At 34.6% G+C, this 22,356-nt stretch overlaps 2 protein-coding genes across 9 annotated transcripts in view; one reads left to right on the plus strand and one right to left on the minus strand.

Annotated features, from left to right (window-relative positions):
- LOC118262208 (anoctamin-1) overlaps nt 1-11,239 on the minus strand; it is a 36,648-nt gene extending 25,409 nt beyond the window's left edge. For 3 of the 8 annotated variants that reach the window (XM_035573383.2, XM_035573382.2, XM_035573385.2), the window contains exons 1-4: nt 10,651-11,239; nt 6,257-6,351; nt 3,529-3,639; nt 2,303-2,519 (exon numbers count right to left, since the gene is read on the minus strand). In XM_035573383.2, the coding sequence (XP_035429276.2) occupies nt 2,303-2,519; nt 3,529-3,639; nt 6,257-6,351; nt 10,651-10,884 (657 nt within the window). In that variant the 5' untranslated portion in view covers nt 10,885-11,239. Of the gene's footprint in view, nt 1-2,302; nt 2,520-3,528; nt 3,640-6,256; nt 6,352-6,686; nt 7,004-10,650 lie in introns of those variants that run through there. The other 5 variants (XM_035573388.2, XM_035573384.2, XM_035573387.2 and 2 more) reach the window with 5 other exon arrangements.
- Nucleotides 11,240-11,743: 504 nt separating this feature from the next.
- LOC118262609 (dolichyl-diphosphooligosaccharide--protein glycosyltransferase subunit STT3A) lies at nt 11,744-22,203 on the plus strand. Its single transcript, XM_035574120.2, has 13 exons — nt 11,744-12,006; nt 12,481-12,648; nt 13,133-13,293; nt 13,820-14,017; nt 14,826-15,017; nt 15,389-15,542; nt 15,745-15,822; nt 16,022-16,182; nt 16,881-17,045; nt 17,373-17,561; nt 18,288-18,507; nt 19,048-19,236; nt 19,575-22,203. The coding sequence occupies exons 1-13, from the start codon at nt 11,904-11,906 to the stop codon at nt 19,718-19,720; spliced, it is 2,124 nt and encodes a 707-aa protein (XP_035430013.2). The 5' UTR covers nt 11,744-11,903; the 3' UTR covers nt 19,721-22,203.
- Nucleotides 22,204-22,356: the final 153 nt, after the last annotated feature.

Here is a 22,356-nt window from a genome sequence, read left to right on the forward strand (position 1 = left end):
GAATTATTTTTTTTTTTTCAAGTTCCACCACACAGATTAGAAACTGCGTATATTTTTATCTCCACCATATTTATACAGACATTGGTCTTAAAAACTAAGCTTATATAATAATTAATAGTATAATAAATTATGTAGCAAGTTACACGACCAGGTTTAAAACAATTGAAAAGACAAGTGGTGGGATTCAGGAACCCAAACTAGGAAAACCTGTACTATGGGCTCCTGGATTCCTACTAAATGTAGCATATTTCGTTCGCAACATTTCGATGTTGATAATTACATAATAACAAAGTCAGGGAAAAGAAACTTAAAATTAGGCGTTTATCCGCACAATATCGCAATGTGTAATTCAGTAAGTAAACTGATTTTATTTTAGAAAATTTTAAATTAGTCTCTTTAAATCAGTCTTTTTGTCTAAAAATGGCGATATTTAAAATATCATCTTTCGTAAATTTAAAAAATGAAATAATATAACCATGTTATTTCAATGTGTTCTGTACTTTATACAGATTATTGTAAATGTGAGAGCCCTGTAATTAGCTAAATTAGACTAGTAGAATGCATTTGTGTCAGCTTAGAGTTGTCATGCTCACTCAAAGGTCTCACTGGCGGTGGCACGGGCATTGGATCGTTCGATTCCCTGCAACATGGTTGAGTTGGGCGGTGCTGGTGTACGTGTCATGTTGGTGAACGAGCGCTGTCAACTGGGACTGGTCAGCTCCAGACTGTATTAATTTTGTTGTTCTTAAGGTTTTTTTCTATCGCTTTGACTGAATATTAGTTTTACATTGTTCTCACATAGTTCAAGCAATCGACTTGCAAAGAAAAGCATATGTTATCAAGAATTGTATTGTGAATCTAATTGAAAAAGATCGAACGAACAGATCTTCGATCTTCTCCATAGGAATCTACACTTTGGAACGAGCAAATAGCTTCACTAGAGGGCTGACCGACAGACAGATGTTATTAATATTATTATATTTGCTTTGACGTTCAAAAGTGCCTATGATTTATTTATTTTTTACTGATTTTTAACTTATTGAGTAATAAAATTGGTTTTAAAATTCAGTTATGTATTTTTTATTTATTTTACTTTTATTACTTAGTTTCTATTTCGCATGAATACAATTTCACAATATTCAACAATACTTGTAAAACAAAAACAAGATTACTTAAATTTTATCGATATCAACAATCGACCTTTGTCTCGCCCTAGCATACATGAGTTTTTATGCGTGTTAGAGTGTACGTCAAATGCAGTCATTGCGTTTGTGTGACAACCAATAGCAAATTCGAGATTTAAATGTGTGTTATTTATTTGTGGGGGTAATCCGCTCAGACATTGGTCTCTTGCTTGTAGTGAAATTAAAGGGTGGGAGAAACGGCGACACGCGTTCTGATACAAATCAGGAACTATTTCATTTCTACTCTCTTTATATGTTCTGTGTCTTTAACAACTTAAACAATAATTACTTACTCCCGCACTCAGAGACATTTAATGATTACTTAAAGTTTAAGTTACTTACTGCCGTACTTAGAATCATTTAATTGTTACTTAACCCAGTCCTTAGCAATTGTTTTCGGAACAAAATCGTTAATAAAGAATAGTTTAAGTTATCATTAAATGTCCCTGACTGCGGCAGTAAGTTACTAACGATTTTGTATCGAAAACAATTGCTAAGGACTGGGTAAAGTAACCATTAAGTGACTCTGAGTACGGCATTTAGTCGTTACGTCATCTCTGCAAGACGGGTACGGTTTATCAGTAGTGACACATTGCAGTCTGGAGCAAAAAGCGACGATGTCTCCATATGCGTAGATACATACAGCTTACTGTGTAGTGCATGAATCATAGTGCAAAAATTAAAGTCTAAATTATTTGTTCTAGTCATTAAAGTTTTAAATTGAATGTACCTACTAGTTACGGATTCAGTATTTGCGAGTTGCGAATCCATTTGAAATTTAATTTAATACTTATTTCAATTTACTAAACAACTGAAACTATCGGTTAACAAAATAAACAAAACGTTTCGTTCAAAATAAATAGGAATTACATATGGAACACTTACATCATGTATTTGATTTAGAATAATATTATAAATGCGAAAGTTTTTATGTTTGTTTGTTTATCTTTCACGTCTAAACAGTTGAAAGGATGGAGATGAAATTTGGAACAGGGGTAGATTATTTTATCCGGGAACGGGTACGTGGACGAATTCGCCGGCTGAAGCTAGTAACTAGTGACTAGACTAGAGACTAGAGAAGACTATTGCAAGTAAAAGATATTCCGTTAGCAACTTACCTTAACAAAATTCAGTCCATACAAGTTTTCAGGTGCCTCTCGTTCGAGTTGTAGACCTTCGAGCTCGAGGTTTTGCTCGAAAATCTCCCTCTCCCTGTAGGCCTCTGGCGTAGAAGCATCCTCTTTAAATGCCTCCCATACTAGCACATAGTCTATGGACCGCACACCGTCGTTGAACGTGAGGGAGGGATTATTTAGGATACCTCCCATCACTATCCTGTATATTGGAAAAACCGTTTTGAAAATGTATTGTGTAATAAAATAGTGGAGCATAACTTCTACTATGAACGTCTTCCGAATGGTTGCTGCATGCAGATTTTCTCCAAAGTAGAACTAAAATCATATCTTGCATTTGGCAATATCGGCAATATGGACACGAAATGACAAACTTCATTTGTACAAGACAGCGTTTAGGAGGAGGTCTGAACAATTAAGTAATTACAGTTTACATGCTCAACTTTAATAATCGTTTCAGTATTCCATTTTTTCATTTAACTGGGGTTTGAGCATTGCTTAACTTTAAGTAGATCTTAAATAGTTAACTGACGTTTGAGCATACCAAACTAGAATTTAACGGCGTGCTCAATGATTTGAGCAGCCGTTAAATATTTGAGAGACGATTGAGTATTCGGGCATTAGGTACACATTATTTTCCGTAAACGCCACCATGGGGATTTTGATTTCGGCCATTAGTATACTAATTAATAATTATATTTAAGACACGTCTGAGGCAGTAGACCCTTACAATTCATGTTTAACAACGATATGTTTATTAAATAATTTGCAAATCACTATTTATTAATAAACCTTACGTAAACCATTTCTGGTCGTCGATGAGTAACAGTAGCCTCTGCCATTTTAATAAGGAGTTTCCTTCCTCGACGTGTAAACCACGTGTTTTTAAACCAAGTGAACATGACAAACAGACAGTTTTTAATCACATGATTGTCAGTCACATTAAGTAGAGAACTGATACAAACTAAATTCATTATCAAACCTGACGGAGGTCAAGTAAAAAGCCCTTGAAAAAATTAACACACATGCCAAACGTTATTTGTTAGCCAAACCCATGCCGTTATTCCACACCACACAAGACAATATAATGGCAGTAATGTAGATATAAAAATACAAAGATATGATAATAATGTAATGTATGAAACATTGCCAAACGAAGGACAAGTTCGGCGAACAAATCGTTTGATCAAATGTTTGATCAAATTACTCACGAGCAATGGTTGGCTGGAGGTTTGCCATTGCCATTTGGACCAAGGGTTATGGCTGGATCGCCACATGTAAAGTCTTCAGCTGGACGCGTTGAAGCTTCGCTACCATTGTCCCTGAAAGTAATCTGCACTTGGGGACACAATGCAATGCCAATAAGGCGTTAGGCAACTATGTATTTACTATAAAGAATATTAATACAGGACTAAATTAGCGGCAAAATCTATCCTATCTTCCTATTTTCTTAGGTTTCAATTCAATAAAGTACATATCTATATCAATGATTAGTAGAATTGCGAATCAATTGGTCAATTGTGAGTAGCGAGACAAAGCTGCGGTTATGACGTCACTCTATTAGAATTGTAAAATGCCCGACAGGACATTGATTGGAGAAACATATGCCGTGTGACATCAATGATCACTCATTTATTTACTTTTGCACTTTAGCATCTAGTGTTTGTACAGTGATCATTCGCGACTGTAGCTAAATAACCCGTAATATGAACTTGATTGCAAAATATTGAACATCTACTATTCTGGTTTGACTGCTAATGCAAAACATGTATGTATTACTAACGGAAATCATCGATTCTACACTATAATGCTTAAATTTAATATACACGAGTGCAACGACCTCATTCCAATAACTTTCTGTTCGTTGTTCATCATTTTTATCGCTTCTTCGTATGTTTACGACTTTGATCTTTAAACTGCATTAAATTCTATTATGATATAAAATAAAATAAACTGCGACGTCTCCATCTCTGTGTTTATTAAGACTAATGTAAGGATAAGGCAAATAAGGAAAACAAAAGAATGACAAAATGTCGGACACGGGCCGTTATCGATCACGTTTCCCTGAAACGACTTAGGAATATCGTCCAAGCTGTCGACTTCGGAAAACCGATTTATTCAATCTACGTGCCGCAATCGTAAACAAATGTCGACCTTATAAACATTGCCATAAGGTAATATTTACAAAATAAGATAAATATAGACGAATGTTTATTAATAGATTTTTTACCATCACCTATAAATTTATAAGCGGCCAGTTTCATAAAAAGAACATGCTTGAATTTCAATGTTCGCGCGCCATTTTGAAAATCATGTCATGCAAAGGCGCGAAAAAGCGCAATATCGTGCGTCTGAAGAGAAAAAAAGTAGATCGAACAGATAAAAAAAACCTTACCATCACTTATAAATAATTATAGCCTATCAATTTATATTTTGTCATATAAGACTTTGACCTCTATTTAATATTTTCACACGACACAAAACCACAGGAGCATGACGTAAGCATTGAACACACAGACCAAGTTAACGCATAGATCTTTCACAATAATACATACCTACCTAGGTATTTTAAGCCAAAGTCAAGGTGACAATAAAGCATCAAATCATAAACGTGAATAAATAAAATAAAACCTAGACTATAAAATAGGGTCGATGTAACTATAAATTAGCCGTAAAGAACCAACAATACGATTTCAAACAAAACAACGCAGTTTTTTGCAATTAAGATAACAGGAAAACCGTTACTATTTTCGCCATTAAGTCAAATTACACCAGTTACAGTTTAGTTCAATAATTAATTAGTGTGAATGTTATTAATATAAAACATTTAGTAACTGTGATAAAAACAATGTACTATTCACTATCGCTTTTACCTAGTGTGTGTATTATTTATTAGGTATTTGTGAGTAAAATTATTATACCTTTAAATTAAATTAAAACATTAAAAACCTGTTTCATAATAGGTATCTTTTGAAACAATCTGCCCAAAACACGTCAAATTATCCGTCAGTTAGTATTAACAGAAAGTTAACCAGACTCTAACTACCGTATTCAGAGTCATTTAAGGATTACTTAAACTATTCCTTAGTAAAGATTTTGTTCCGAAAACAATTGCTAAGGACTGGTTTGAGTAACCATTAAATGACTCTGAGTAGATACGGCGGTAAACAAAACATATTGTACCGACAAATATGTATGTGAATTTTGTGAATTTATCCTTTAATAACTAGGTAAACCTCTTCGTTAAGCCTTTGGAAACAGAACAGAAAATATATTGGAAAATTCAACTCGCTTTTAAAATTATTTTATGAAAGCCAACTATTATAATAATCGAACGGAAACATGCATCTATCTATGTAAACAAGCCGGCAAATAGCTTTATCAATGAGTTTATAAATAAATACATTATTTAATGAAACAAATACCTATTTTGTTCAGTAAAACTAGACATTAGTATCGATTGTGGAATAAAGAGAACCGAAATAATGAAAGAAGCGTCAAAATTTACAGGATTGGTAAACCTTTGGGAATAAAATTACCTGAAAGTATGTTAATTAAAACATTATCATTATGTGACGTCAATCCCCAGAGGAAAATTGACATAGAAAATGGATTACATCACACATATTTTTTGCGTAAAATGCTATAGAGCTACAGCTATTGATACTAATGGGACCTACGTACTGTCGCGTCGCTGTGGTATTGATCTAGCGAACGAAAGTAATAAAGCCTACCTCTTAACAACTTACATCAGTAGCAGTATGAGTTACATAACACACATTAAATATGAACTGTCTTTCAGTAGAAAGGCTAAACGAATCGGTTTCCCTAATGTACATTTGTTTTTAGTCACAACAAATACAGAATACCTGCCAAAATTGTCGGTGACTCATTTAAACGTCAGCGCGAAGTTCATTTGCATTGTGAGGCTACACTCACCGGTCGGTGTTCATGTCCTGCGACAGATTGTCCGGGTACGAACCGAGCACCGACATCGCCTGAAGCTCCCCGTTCTCTTGGGCCTCCCTCTCCGCCTGCCCCAAACAGTAAGCGAATCAGTCACCGTCTTCCACACCACGTTCCTTAATTCTCATGCTAAAAATCTTTACAAATTCACACATAAGACTCATTGTTGAATCACAACACACGTCAATGGTTCAACAACACTAGATTCGGCGCAGATAAAAAATAATTAGAACAATTTGTGATAACACCCGCATATTTTAAATTCTTAACACTTCTCATTAGTTCATTTTGGGCGTTAGCAAACGTACACTAGTTAGCAGTATCCTTCAATAAACCGTCTCATTATCGGTGTTGTTCACAAAAACTGCATAAACTCTCAAATTACAGACACGTAGCCACTGACCTTGCTTCGTTCACTATACAACGCTGACTTGAGTTTGAATCATCTGTTTGGCCAGCGATCTTATAAGTTTAGTTTGAGATACGAGCTATCTATCAAGAATCATCACATGTTTGGCTTTACACTGTTAGTAAATATAATTACGTTCCTCTGCTATACACTACATTATTGTTTGAATAAAAATAACGTAACTCGTGTATTGACGACTGTTTAGGAAACTGTTCAAAGGTATATTGAGGGTAAATGTTGGTAATCGGCACGCTAATGTATAAGGGGCAGTGCACACTGCGGTTTTTAGCCAAAGCGACACGACACGCACGACGCGACTGGCAAGAAAACTTTGCTGGCGATGCATTCCCTACACCTTACATAACATTGGGACTGTGGCCAAATATTTACTGCAAAACTTAAGGTCAATGTCAAAAGAAAAGGAAAAGTAACAACTCACATACCTAACTAAAATATTATGTATACAGTGCTTTCGTATTGTTTGCTGTAACGCATGTTACTTACGACACGGACGCAAATCATACACGTCGCGTCGGTAAGCAATTGTTAACCCGCTACTAAAATTATAAACAATAAACGTTTGTCTCACGGAAGTTACAATAAAAATCTCGTTTATTGAAATGTTTGACTCGAAGTGCTTAACACGTGTGTCCGGCGTTGTGGCCTATACCCCATTCATTCCCACGCAAATCGTCAGAGACAAGTAACTATTTATCGGTCGCCGTCGTCAATGTACAGACTCTTTGCTTGTTCAAGTTATATCAAGCTGAAATTATGATGATGAACCACTCTTTGTATTATCGAAGACGTTAATAGGAACCCTTATCGTGTTATTTACGTATGTAGCTGGCTAAAAAGTAATTTAATCTTGTTTTTCTTCAGTGAGGAGAAGGGTAACGCTTTTCGCCAATTCTGTTTTTAATTTCGTTTACATAAGGAAGAGATTGGTGACTGGACCACTCAATATGAAGCATTTATGTGCCTGTAATCCACCCATACTTCGCCCAACAACGAATCCAATTCAGAACAAATTGATAGTATAGTTAATTCAGTTTTGGACAAACATTAAAACCGATAAAGAAAGTACAAGTATCGTAATAACTACTTAACTGATAATGATAACATTGTATATTAAGTGAACTTGTCAACATTTATCAAGGAGCTACTTGTATTATGTAATAATCTCAAGTGGATATTACTTATCTATTATATACAAAAAAGGCGGCCTTGCCTTCTTGACTCTATAACTCCAGAATTCACGAACCGATTTCCACGGTTTTGCATTCGTTGGAAAGGTCTCGGGCTCCGTGAGGTTTGTAGCAAAGAAAATTCAGGAAAAATTGCAGGAAAACAGGGAAAATCATTAGTGGCAAAACGAAGTTCGCCGGGTTTGCTAGTCTCGGTAATAATTTTCGGATAATAGTTAATCGCGTGTACTCGTATGGCAATGAGTACTAAGCCTTATTTTAAAGTAACGAGGTAAAATAGCACTTATCTTTATTAGCTAACCACCATGGCGATTAGCGTGGCGAATTTAACGAAGGTAAAAAAATGTAGGCATCTGCATAGTTAATATTTTTTTCCAATTAGTTTAACAAGGATTTGTCTATACTGCGGCCAAACTCGGGTTACCAGTGCCGAACTTAAGAGTCACGAGACTACGTAAGTATTGGAAGAAATAAAATCACCTTTTCAGGCAGAACATCTCCCTAGAGATTAAAAACAAATTAGAACAAAAGTCTTCACTTCCTAATTAATATTTCTGTATTTCTGAGATGATACGACAGCTACTCTCACAAGTAACTACGTGTCAGAAAAACGCGCGTAAACGCGCGCCATCACTCGAATTGGATTTTAGCATATGAATGATGAAAGTGATGATTTATTTGCTTATACTTTGAGTGGACCTCTTGTTTTTATTGATTTGTTTTAAGTTTTTCGTACCTAACATTGACCTAAAAGGAAATTAATGCAGAAAAGCAGGTCATCAGTTCTATAAACGGTAAGTTGCATAAGTGAGGAAAAGTATTTATTGATTCTATACATCTGTATAATAATTAATAGGTAACTATTGTTTTTCAATATTTGAATTGTTGAAAATATTCACATTTAGAATTATTACCTCATCTTATTAATAATGTTGATAATATAATACATACTATTTTCGACTTTATTATTTATTTATTTAATTTATTTATTAAATAGCTTTTTAATTCATTTTTAAGAATATTAATAGTTACCCATATTGTAAAACGGAAATAATGGGTGTATCATCCTAGTTACAAAACGAATAAGCTAATTATTTTTAATTATTAACTGAAATTAAGATAGTTAATGACTAAACATTGGATTGAACTACTTTTAACTATTATAAACCAAAAATATTTATTAAATAGCTTTTTCATTCATTTTTAAGAATAAAAAATCCTTATAGTGTAAAACGGAAATAATGGGTGTATCATCCTAGTTACAAAACGAATAAGCTAATTATTTTTAATTATTAACTGAAATTAAGATAGTTAATGATTTAATTTTTTTAACAAAAAAAAAAAACATTGGATTGAACTACATTTAACTATTATAAGTGTTCACAGCTTGTGGACCAACACACAGTAAAAAACATGTTTATTTTCAGTTGAGGAAAATTGTAATAAAAACAGATTTTCATGACCTTCACTAAATTGAATATGCATAGTTATTGGTAATCCCAAAAATTTGAGTCATTCTTCTTTAGTATTTTTAGCTTAGCAACTTTAATATATGCAAGTTATCTGGTTTTTCTTACTAATTTTTTCCTAAACAGTTTACCATTTACCATCAATAACACCTTTACCATTTTCCAATACAGTCATTTAGTCAAAACATATGTAGTTATAGCAATTGATATTGCCTTTAGTCAAAGCTTATTGAATTCTATTACCTACCAACATAATAATAATTACTTTTACTAATAACATAATGTCAATGAAGTACCAATACCTCCTAACTGACAATTTAGACATCAAACTAATATTAGCATAGATTGAATTTACTCCTATCTAAAATTTCTTTACCAAATACCAATAAGCTTCTAGAGTTGTATAAAAATATCTTACTAAGTGACAAAATATTTTATGTGTAAACTTTTTCTTCCAGTTACAAATTTATTTCTCAACACTTAGGGAGTTATTGGTACTTCATCAATGATAAATCAACAAGTGAGTTAAAGTAGACATAAGAAAAATCTATTATTATTCTTATTGGCACCCTGTAGCTTTAGTGGCTATTAACTTAGTAGGACATCTCTCTACAGAAGAACTGCCAAATACAGATACAAAAATGAAAAGCATTTCAGCTTGCAAACCTCTTTTACAAAAATGGAGGGAAATAATCATGTCTGTTTTTTTTTTCTGTAAATTCAGCAAATAGCTGTCTACAGGTGAGTCTAACACAAAAAAAAATTGGTATCAATTATCACTGGCAACAAAAAAATGTACTTGCATTTGATAATTACAAATAAGTATTTATGGCCTTATCAAACTGCTATGAATTAACAATAAAGTGATAGATAGCCTTCAAGGCAACTTGTAAGTATTTTCTCTTTATTTGGAAATTCATTTTTTTCCTGTATCTTTAACATTATGCTATCTGTTCTGATTAGAATTTAGATAAAATACTCCAATAACAATTTACAGAAGCCAGATTGTTAGTCCATACAATTTTGATTATGATCTTTACATACCTATATTTTAATACTATAATGAAAGCCAAGTTCAACTTCATTTTCACCTTGAAAAAGTTAATTGCTTATGGTCATGAAAGCAAAGTCTGGTTTCGTTTAAAAACCGATATATTTAATAATCCTAGAAACTAGACAATCCCACAAATTAGTAAGAGATATTTACAGTACATTTTAAAGCTTACTTTGTCAGACCATGACAACCATTTAAACAGCCAAACCAATTTAAAAAAAAAGTACCTCGTGAAATGCTCCAGCTCCAGCTCCATCTTGGAATAGTTGTTGGAACGCAAGCTCATTTCTTTGTGCATCAGTCAAGAAGGACTCAGTCTCTCCAGCGTCAGATCTCTTGTGGTGCAGTTTCACACCGCCCGTGTATAAAGGAGTCGCTATCTTCGGCGTAAACACATTTTCTTCCTGTTTAAGTAGAGGTTTTGGCACATCCTCTTCGAGAGATGGATCTCCGTCAGACATCACATAAAATAACCCGCGAAATAATCTCACACCACTTTTACAGTTTCACACAGTTCATATCCAAATTGATCTTCCTTCCGACAATGTATTAGTCATATACGGAACTATGAGGGACAGATTTATCTGCTTTTTACGAGAACTTGGAAGTAAAAACTAATTTACTGAATAAAAAATAAACTTAAATAAGTTCTCACAGGTTCCTACGATGTATATATTCACTTTTATAAATAAACCACGTAGTGTCGGAACTCGGAAGACGGTCAAAGCCCGAGATTATTTTCGAGACAACGACGGAAAAGAAAGATTTTCTATCCGAAATAATCATCTGTCTGAATGGGTCGGGTTGTTCAGATTGTCAGAATGACATAATGACAGTACAAATTCTTAAAAAATCTTATGAGAATACTTTAACCGAAAGTGAGATAGCCATATCTGCAATACTATTTAGTGAAAGAGACAAATGGTTTGTAATGCTCAAAATTACGTGACACATGTCATTATGTCAGTGCCATTGTCAATATCTGTCAATGCGATCAAAAATATCGATATTTTTGAAATTTTGATTTTATAATAATTGTTATTTTATTTACTTTATCACACGACGATATTTTTTTTATTATTGATTTGTTATTTTATTCACATTACCATAATCTCTTCTATATTCTACACTTTTCATGATACATGCTTTTTAGGTATGTTAAAATAGACCTTATAATTTAAAAATTAAATATTGAGTGTTTAATGAAATTAAAGAATATACCATAAGATTTAAGACAATAAATTATGAATTAAATAAAAACTATTTTATTTATATTTTTTGCATATTACATAGGGCCACACAGCACTTTAAATATGGCAATAAAGGATGCCACGCCGCTCATGATCTGTCAATTTGCGTCGCCGAAAAACGAAAACGGATAGGTTGCCGGCGAATTATTTCTTGATATTATTTAAAAATATTATTCATAAGGATTATTTATGTAACATAATAAAAACAAGGAATATATCACTAACACAAAATGACGGTGGAGGTGCAACCTAAGACGAAGCTCCCGCAGCTTTCGTCTGACAAACAACTAACATTTATAAAATTAGCTGTTTTATCAATGGCAGCAATATTATGTGAGTATTTATAAAAGTTAATTAGCATTTAGACTTGTATTAGAACTTTACTAGACCATGTCATATCGTTTAAACACGAAATAGATCGATTTTTGTTATGACTTACGTGGTCCTATTGTGATAAGCAATGGCGATAAAATCTAGCGATTTTAGGAAAACATTGAATGCCGCTTAGTTTGGCGTCAACAAATATTACGTGATAGTTGTTACACACCATTTAGACTATGTCGAGTATCTTATTGGGATCATAATTTGGTTAAAAGATCCTACATAGAGAAACCGCGGTGCCGACCCGGCATCGTACTCAAAAACCAATCCTATGAAACTGTAGGACGTACCTATCATACACGTTGCAATCAGTTTGATCGATAAAATACTTTATTCAAATTTGCATGTCGGTATTTCCAAAATCTACGTGATAGAGCTGTTGTCAAGTTTTAACCGTATTCATTAATGTTTGATTTCTTTTTTCAGCTTTCGGGACACGTTTATTCTCCGTATTACGTTTCGAGAGTGTGATCCACGAGTTTGACCCTTATTTCAACTACAGAACAACTAGATATCTAACCGAGGAAGGGTTCTACAACTTCCACAATTGGTTTGACGATAGAGCATGGTACCCACTCGGACGTATCATTGGTGGTAAGTTGTTTACAGTAATAAAAGAATTTTATAACCAATGCGTTGAATAATATTATGCCAATATGGCTCTTATAGGCTGGCTATTAGACTATACATTTAAACTTTGTTGATATGATGTTTAGTGGATGGCTATTAATATTATTGCAAACTATAAATTTTAACATGGATATTATAATAAGTATCACACAATACCTCATCGTAAGCTGATGAAAGCCATTTTTTTTTCACTTTGCCTATAAAAAATATGCATACTGCATGCATAAAATAATTATTATGCTATCAACTTACTCACATAACTATTTGACGAGGAACTCAACTAGTTTTAAGCCATGCTAGAGTCTCATATTCATGAGCAGCATTCCACGACACACTACTCGGCGATTGCCACATTGCTGCCTTTAGCATGGCTTGAATATAAGCTGAAAGCATAATAATTAATTAAGTCTCATCTCATGAAAGTTTTAATTTAAATTGTTGTCTCCAGGCACCATCTACCCGGGTCTGATGGTTACATCAGCCACTTTATACAACATGATGCAGTTCCTGAACATAACCATAGACATACGGAATGTGTGCGTATTCCTCGCTCCATTCTTCTCATCACTCACCACTATTGTCACATACCTCCTGACTAAGGAGTTGAAGGTTAGCAATTTTATATTATTTTTTTATGTTACTCTACACTTAAGGCTTCGTTCTGTGTTTACAAACATCCAAATTCACATACACACCAACTTATAGATCACACATATTATTGTTCTGGGTGGGGACTGAACCCACGAACTGTTGCGCAGCAGCCTGTTATCCAGCCACGTATCTTTTTTCCTATAAAGCCATAGTGTGAATTAGGCCTTACAATTATTTTTCTATTTGTTTAAAGACATGTACAAAGATGCATATTGTTGTAGATAGCACACTCACCTTTCTCAGTTATGTTTTTACTATAGTTTTCCTGCCATTTACGAACAAACAAGATACTATATGAGTTACATATTGTGGCTGATTAACTACATATTTAACAGTAGTAACATTTGCACTATGTCCTTCATAAACAGAGTCTTCCATTACCTGGTGATGGAAGACTCCAACATAAAGAAGTTGTATAGTTCTTATTCCAATATTACTAAGAGGCAAAATCCCAAAACTAAAATATAAACTCTTATTTCGACAGGATGAAGGTGCTGGTCTCGTGGCAGCAGCCATGATTGCCATAGTGCCGGGATACATCAGTCGTTCAGTCGCAGGAAGTTATGATAACGAAGGCATTGCCATTTTCTGCATGCTGCTCACATACTACTTCTGGATCAAAGCGGTTAACACTGGTACTATACTCTGGGCCACCATGACTGCTCTCGCTTATTTCTACATGGTAAGTAACTATTTTGATAATTTACACCAAAATTGTCATACAATAAGCTATTAAGTACGGAGTTTTGATAAGAAAATAATTGAATAAATTAGTTATAGTAGTATGTTTACTTTAAGTCGATTGCTATGCATATAATTTTAAATGATTATATGGATAATTTAATTTAAAATCAGTTGTACAAATCTGTAAATCTATTGTTTAGATTATGTTAAGCAATAAAACAATATTACCTCGGTTGTTTGATAAGCTGGCCGTTTGATTGGGTTTTTATTACACTTTGTTGTGAAAGATTTCTATGTGTATTACATAAATATCTAAGAGCCAATCAAAGAGCATTCAGATGACAGTTTCACACCAATTAGTTTATAAATTAACTTTTTGGTTTTTGCTCTGTCGTACACAATAGCTATTCTTATCTTGGAATATCAGATTTTTTTTTCAATTACATATTTATTTGACTTGACTTATATTATTGTATGTCACCTAGATCGGGCAGAAGGGATTCCATAGAGGTCTGCCATCTTGATTTTGATATAATAAGCATCATTCCGCCATCTCGATCGGCCTCGATCTTGCTATAATAAGCATCATTTTAGACTGAAGGATTTCAAACCAAAATCTTTAAATCAGAGTAATTTTTTTTTAATTTTAGCTTTATTCAATTTCTTGTCTTGATTAAGCAAGTGTTGTGATTCATTACTGTAACTTATTTACACTACATATAATATCTTACCCTATAATAAACTCATTTCAATTTCGAACTAGAAAATCTGGACCCCCATCCTAAACAAGACGTGTTTTCCAACAGGTATCATCATGGGGTGGCTACGTGTTCCTAATCAACTTGATCCCTCTGCACGTGCTGGCTCTGATGCTGCTGGGCCGCTTCTCAGCGCGAGTGTACGTGGCATACAGCACCCTGTACTGTGTAGGAACCATCCTGTCCATGCAGATCTCTTTCGTCGGTTTCCAACCTGTACAGAGCTCTGAACATATGCTGGTGAGTTTAAAATATAAATGGTTCATTCATTTTATACTAGTGTTACCTTATATTCTGGTGATAAAACAAGCATTTGTGGTGATGTGTGATGCTTATGAATAAAATTGTGAATAATGATTAGAATCCAAATGAAAAAGAAATTAATTGCTACCATAATAATGCTACAAGAATCAGTGTCTAGGAGATTGACATTGCTCAACCTATCACCTGTTTAGTTGTTACACAAAGTAGCTCTTTGTCTCATCCAAAATCTATAAACGCAAGAGAAAAAATCCTAATATGAAGTAAAAGGTTTTTTCTTGATGAAAACAAGAAATCAAGGAATTGCTGATTTGTATTACGTACCGATCTTAAATTCTATAATTCCACAGGCATTAGGTACGTTCGGTCTCTGCCAGTTGTACGCGTTCACCCAATACTTGCGCGAGCACCTATCCCCGGCCAACTTCGAGCTGCTCTTCAAAGCATTGCTTACCACCTTACTGGCCACTTTGGGAACTGCCCTGGTCGCCCTTACACTTACTGGTAAGATATTTATATTAGTGTTTGTTAATCTATTCTAATGTAATCTATTTTAATGTATGTATGTATAAATGAAGTTACAAGAGATTACTTTCAAAGATACTCTCAGTCAGTTATATGTTATAAGGAACTGGGATATAATATTTCCGTTTCTATTACTTTTCTTTGTGTTTAGAGCCCTTTCTACAATATATTTTCGTTGCAGGTAAAATCTCGCCATGGACCGGACGTTTCTATTCTCTCTTGGACCCGTCCTACGCTAAGAATCACATTCCTATCATTGGTAAGTACTTACAAAGCAATAGATTATTGTTTGAAGTTGACAACTACAAGACAACAAACAAAATTGCACTTTATCACTATACACATAACATTCGTTTTACAATAACGTAGGTCTTGCCAAACAAAATTAGACTTTACCGACACAAACATGCCAGCCAAAATTATACTCTATCACTATACTTGTAACTTTCATTTTCCAGCATCGGTATCTGAGCATCAGCCCACGTCCTGGTCATCATTCTACTTCGACCTTCAAGTCCTGGTGTTCCTGTTCCCCGCTGGCCTGTACTTCTGCTTCAGTAAGCTGACTGATGCGAATATCTTCATCATTCTGTACGGAGTCCTCAGCATTTACTTCGCGGTATGTTGGTACTTATTTTTAAGGTGGTAAGGGTGATTTTAGATAAGCAAGTATGAGGTTAATGGTTTGACTATAGACCCCAGAGAAGGCTGTTTCTTTTCATTTTGTCGTAAGAGCAGTCATGTTACAGTTTTGAATGAAAATAAGTCTGGCTTAAAATCTAATGAAAATAAAATGCTCTAATATGTTCGAATAGATAAATATTATTATTAATATGAAACGTTTTTAAATTAAAATCAAAATATCTTAACAATTGGGTACTATCCTCGGTCAAAAATAAATTATTACAACTTTTCAATACAATAAAATATTAAAAAATAATCACACTCTCATTCATAAATTTGATGAACTATTTAATTTTCGATTTTTTCTAGCTAAATTTCTAGAAATAAGTCTGCTATTTGACGTCAAAAACTTATGACGTCATAATGCACTATTTCATACAAAGATCATAGAAAATATCGTTTTTGACGTTTCGAAAAAAGTATTGAATTTGACTAGTAGGAAAGTAGCCTATTATTCTCTTAATTTTCGACAGTAAAATGATGACACAATCAAGCGTTGAGCGCGTCGAGACACGTAGAGTTCACTCCGTAGACTCCGCCCATGATTTTTACACTTTGATCGCTGATATCTCTCTCTCAATCTCTTACTCCACTCCCGTTATCTCTTTCTCTAACTCTCTTCTTGTTATACAGGGTGTGATGGTGCGTTTGATGTTGGTGTTGGCCCCGGTCATGTGCATAGTGTCAGGAGTTGCGGCGTCCAGTCTGCTCAGTCTACATGTAAAGGATATTGAGCCAAAAGTTGAGAAACATGAGAAGAAGAAGAAGCATGAAAATAATTTAGTTTTTAGATCTGAGGTACGTATTTTGTGAATATAGTATAGATAAAAACTAAAGAATTTGTGGTTAAAAAAGTAGTGTATGGTATTTTGTGATTTTTTGTGATACTAAAGAATTTGTACAAGTAGTGTAAAAATTTTACGAAAATCCGTGAGCAGCGTCTGATAGACCCGAAGCTTACGATTTCTAGCCGCTAAACGTTACGTTTAATGTAATCGAAAAGAGAACGTTAGGCACTCTGATTGGGCGGCGGAGTAAAACAAACTATTAAGCAACATATTAAGGCTGCAGTGGATATGAAATCTCGACACCTGCAAAATATATAACACACAATATACTACGCAGGTGGGAGCTCTATTCGTATGCGTGCTGGGCTGCCTACTGATATCGTACGTGTTCCACTGCACGTGGGTGACGTCGGAGGCGTACTCGTCGCCCTCCATCGTCCTGTCGGCGCGCGCGCACGACGGCGCACGGATCATCTTCGACGACTTCCGCGAGGCATACACCTGGCTCAAGATGAACACTCCTGAAGTAAGTTGTGCTTATTTCTTATTTGTTTTGTTTGAGTACCAACCGACAGTGAAAGACTGTAACATTATTTCTACAATGACTATCGTGTGACATGCTAAATTAACTAAAAATACTTGTTCACTCTCGTAAATACTGAGGAAAGACTACTCTACTAGTTTTGAATCACGAAGGGACTCTTCCTCATAAGATGCGTGTGCGGACGCAGCGACGTCAGCCAGTAGCCAGTAGGAAATCTCTCTGTAACACGAAACTAGTAGAGATTTTCTCAGTATATTCACGTGATTAATCTGTTATTTTTAGTTGACTGTAACATTATATTAATGGTTACTTTATTGTGAAGGTTTTTAAATTGGGTACTATCCTCGATCAAAAATAAATTATTACAACTTTTCAATACAATAAAATATTAAAAAATAATCACTCTCATTCATAAATTTGATGAACTATTTAATTTTCGATTTTTTCTAGCTAAATTTCTAGAAATAAGTCTGCTATTTGACGTCAAAAACTTATGACGTCATAACGCACTATTTCATACAAAGTTCATAGAAAATATCGTTTTTGACGTTTCGAAAAAAGTATTGAATTTGACTAGTAGGAAAGTAGCCTATTGTAATTAAAGTTGATCGCGCGTTTGTAACTGCTACTATAAAGAACACAACTCTAACACCAGTACTTACAACTCTCTAAAAAACATTAAAAATAACACCCATTTTTTAACTCTAGGACTCAAAAGTAATGTCATGGTGGGACTACGGGTATCAGATAACGGCGATGGCGAATCGGACGGTGATAGTGGACAATAACACGTGGAACAATACGCATATATCGCGCGTCGGACAGGCCATGGCCTCCACTGAAGACAAGGCCTATGAGATTATGAGGGAACTCGATGTTGATTACGTGCTTGTTATATTTGGAGGACTGGTTGGGTACTCGTCTGATGGTAAGTTTTTGTGAAATGTAGTAATATTAAGTCTTTGACTGCCAATAGAAAACTGTTGAAGGCAAATACTCCGCTAACGTCGGTCACCGGTGACCACCACGGCGTTTAATGTGTTAATTATACAGTACACAGGCTTATTCACGTAACTGTTTGACTAGATAATTCGACTAGCCACTGTACAATGTACACCCACTTTTTATAATTTATGGTATAAGTCCCATTTAATAGGTGGTGAGCCTTTTTTTTTTTTTGATGGGGGAAAACCATCCAATGACTTTTCACGCCCTGGGCGAGGCGAGAGGGAGCGTCAGACTCTTACTGCCATCCGGGCTTCTTTGTTGAAGGTGGTGAGCCTATTGCCATATACTGGGCACATTTCCAGACTCCGTGCTACTACTGAGAAATTTTCGATACACCCAGAAATTTTCGAAAAAAGCCCAGTACTACCTCAACCCGGGAATAGAGCTCGCCACACACCGCTCAGCCAACGAGGCAATAATTTTTACCATAATGTTTTCTTAATGTAACCAATATCGACAGACATCAACAAGTTCCTGTGGATGGTCCGTATCGGCGGCAGTACGGACCGCGGCGCGCACATCCGCGAGGCAGACTACTACACTCCCTCCGGAGAGTTCCGGGTCGACGCCGACGGATCACAGACCCTGCTCAACTGCCTCATGTACAAGATGAGCTACTACAAGTTCGGGCTTGTCTACACTGAAGGAGGTATGTTGTTAATTTTGTTTTGTACTTTAATTAAGATTTACGAGGTAACTCGATTAGTTTCAATCAAAGTAGGGAATCATAGTCATGAGCAGTGTTTCTAGTCTTAGTAAAAAAGTAAGACTTTGGTCTTGCTGGAATCTATTATAATTTCATGACTCTTTTTAATCAAAAATTTAAAAACTTGGTAAAGGTTTTGTTGTGGTCTGACTGATGGACACTTTTACTTTGACCTTAGAAGCCTTGCGTGTTATAATCAAATGAATGCAATGGCTCTCGAACAAAAATAACGTAATACAATTGCTTATTTTCCCCCATTTAAAACCTTTTCTTTTCCTTAGGTCGGCCGCCCGGTTTCGACCGCGTCCGCGGCGCTGAGATTGGAAACAAGGACTTTAATTTAGACGTACTAGAGGAGGCGTATACCACTGAACATTGGCTTGTTCGCATCTACAAGGTGAAGCCACTTCCCAACCGTGGTGTCTGAGCGTCACACCGCCCCGGTCGGTAAATACTTAACCAATATACATTGGTGTAACTGATTACATTGCTCGATGATTGTGGACCATTTGTAATAGTACAATGTGGTTGCTATTGATGATAGTTGTATAAAAAATGCATTTTACCTCTCAAGAAGTCAATGAAATATAGTCATAACTACCCTGTGTGTAAACTAAACTATTATCTTTTTAACCGACTTCAAAAAAAGGAGGAGGTTCTCAATTCGACCGTATTTTTATAATAACTAGCGTTAGACGTACTAAATTAAGTCTTTGACTGCCAATAGAAAACTGTTAAAGGCAGTCCTCCTAACGTCGGACACCGGTGACCACCACGACGTTCAATGTGTTAACTAAGTATCATGGTTAATGAAGAAAAGCTCTACAAGTCCCTCTGTGACTTGAAACTAGAAGAGCTTTTTTCTATTTATCTCGAGAGGTCATAGAAGTCTCTTATAACACAATGCAACTTAATATTATACTTAGTAGAAATTCTTTTACCAAACTGTTCCAAATAGTCCACAACCAAGTAATATTTACCGGCCACCGCGCACGGAAGACTCAATACGAATGTAAGAATAAGAAAAAGTGATAAAATTGAATATATTTATATATGCTTACAAACAATTTGGTTCAATTGATATTTTTGAGTGCGTATCAACGCGATTGTTGCAGAACTTTGAGATTATACTGGTAATCACACGAAAATAATACTTATTGCTACGTAATAGAGTTGATGTAGTCTGTTACCATTTATAGCATACTCAGATTCTTCATACAATTGCTTTGTTCTGTGTTCAAATTAATTATTCTTTGTCGTGACAGTCTAGTGTAGACGTAATTACAGGGCCTTAAATCTCGTAATTCCGTGGCAAAAAAGATTGTGAGCTCTCTCATTCTCACTTTAAACAGAGATAAACATGCGTTTTAACACAATCAAACCACACTAGCCAGTTAAAAATAAACCTTATTCCTCAAAAATAGAGTTTATTTTTGCTAGCACTATCGACACTAGACTGCCGCGGCTTGAGATCGCAGACATTAGAATTAGCAACGTTTTTATAATTTTTATAATAATATACTAAGCACTATGGAAATGGAAGTTGATGAAAGTTAAGCGTGCTAGACACGTTATATACCTGTTGAACGTGCAATCTTTGATGGATGTAATCACTTATAATAAGTTACTAATGATTGGGCCAAATCATTGTTGGAAATATGGACTTAAACCCCTTTTTATACAAAAACCTATCTTATTACTACACCGTGTAGTTATGTATTCCAAGATTTAACATCTTGTCTGCCGGTATATAAGACACTAGAAAACATCGTGTCTCGCGTAGATGTACACACCACGAGTTACACGTAAAATGGTGATGCATGCAAAAATATTAATTAATTGTTGGAATATTGATATAAAGGGATGAAGTACCATATTGGGTTATTTAAAACTAATTCTATAAAAAAAACTAATGAAATTGCTATTACTAAATGAAACAATATTTTTAGTATACACACTGACTTCCTCAGTAACTTAAGTTTTTTTTTATATTAATTGCTGTTTTAATTAGTAATAACAATAAGCCATAGATATAGAGAAACTTCATACTTCCTTATTTCCTATATTTAAGGCTGAAAATATGTATATAGACTTATTATATAATATGATTGTCTATGTTCAAATAATACCATTTTATATTAGATAATTTGTTCAATTAATTTTTTTTCTAAATCTATGAATTAAATTCTACATGATCCGATAGATTTGTTGATGACACCTAATTTTAGTAAGCTGTATAGTCACCGCTAGAGTCTTGCTCTTGATCAAAAACCTAGGTGTCAAAATAGATACTAGATGAAAAAACATCTAGGTTTATTGCGGAAGGAGGGAACTGTGGATTCTTTTACTATTAGTTCCTTGCATTTTTAGCATAACTTATGTTCCACTCTTCCGCGATATACTATCAGACATTAACAACGATTTTATTCAAGACATGTTTCATGAATGCAAAATTTAGGCAATGCACTTTAGTCTTTACTTTTTTTACATCTAGATTATATAGGTAATAAAAAAATAAGAGGTTATTAAACCGTAATCAATAGTTAGCAATAGAGTAGAATTGTTCTTAATTTGTGTAATGCCCGTTATCACCGACATTTCATTAAATTTGGTTTTGATTTTACCAACCATAAATGATACCTAAAGATATAGGTTAAGGGTTTGTTTGGTGCTCCCTCAATCTAAGTAACTCTTAGTCAAGGGGTAGTTGGTGGAAACGGACATTAATCCAATTTCTTTTTATTAATAATAGCCTTAAAAGTTATAGAAATGCGCACAAGTATGATCCAACATGTTTTTGTAGTCAATACTGTCACTTGCCTGATCTATTTGAATGAGTTATGGTAAATAAGATGTTGTATAAATTCCTCTTTTTTATTTTTATTTTAATTAAAGTTTATTGATGAAATATTTTGTTGTATTCTTTATCACTGACCCTTAGTACGAGATAGATTTATGTCGAACGAAAATGAAACGAGAGCAAGTCCGGCGCTTTGATTGGCCGGTGCGAATGAACAACCAATGAGCGCCAAACTTGCTCTCCCTTTGATCTCGTTAAACGTA

This window comes from Spodoptera frugiperda, chromosome 12 (assembly GCF_023101765.2).
Source record: "Spodoptera frugiperda isolate SF20-4 chromosome 12, AGI-APGP_CSIRO_Sfru_2.0, whole genome shotgun sequence".
NCBI classification, from domain to species: domain Eukaryota; kingdom Metazoa; phylum Arthropoda; class Insecta; order Lepidoptera; family Noctuidae; genus Spodoptera; species Spodoptera frugiperda.

Bases quoted from the DNA above. Each gene is read 5' to 3' on its own strand.
- LOC118262609 (XM_035574120.2), top strand. From the start codon at position 11,904: ATGACGGTGGAGGTGCAACCTAAGACGAAGCTCCCGCAGCTTTCGTCT. The intron at 15,543-15,744 runs GTAAGATATTTA...TTTTCGTTGCAG, and splicing joins GGTCGCCCTTACACTTACTG to GTAAAATCTCGCCATGGACC. The intron at 18,508-19,047 runs GTAAGTTTTTGT...CAATATCGACAG, and splicing joins GGTTGGGTACTCGTCTGATG to ACATCAACAAGTTCCTGTGG.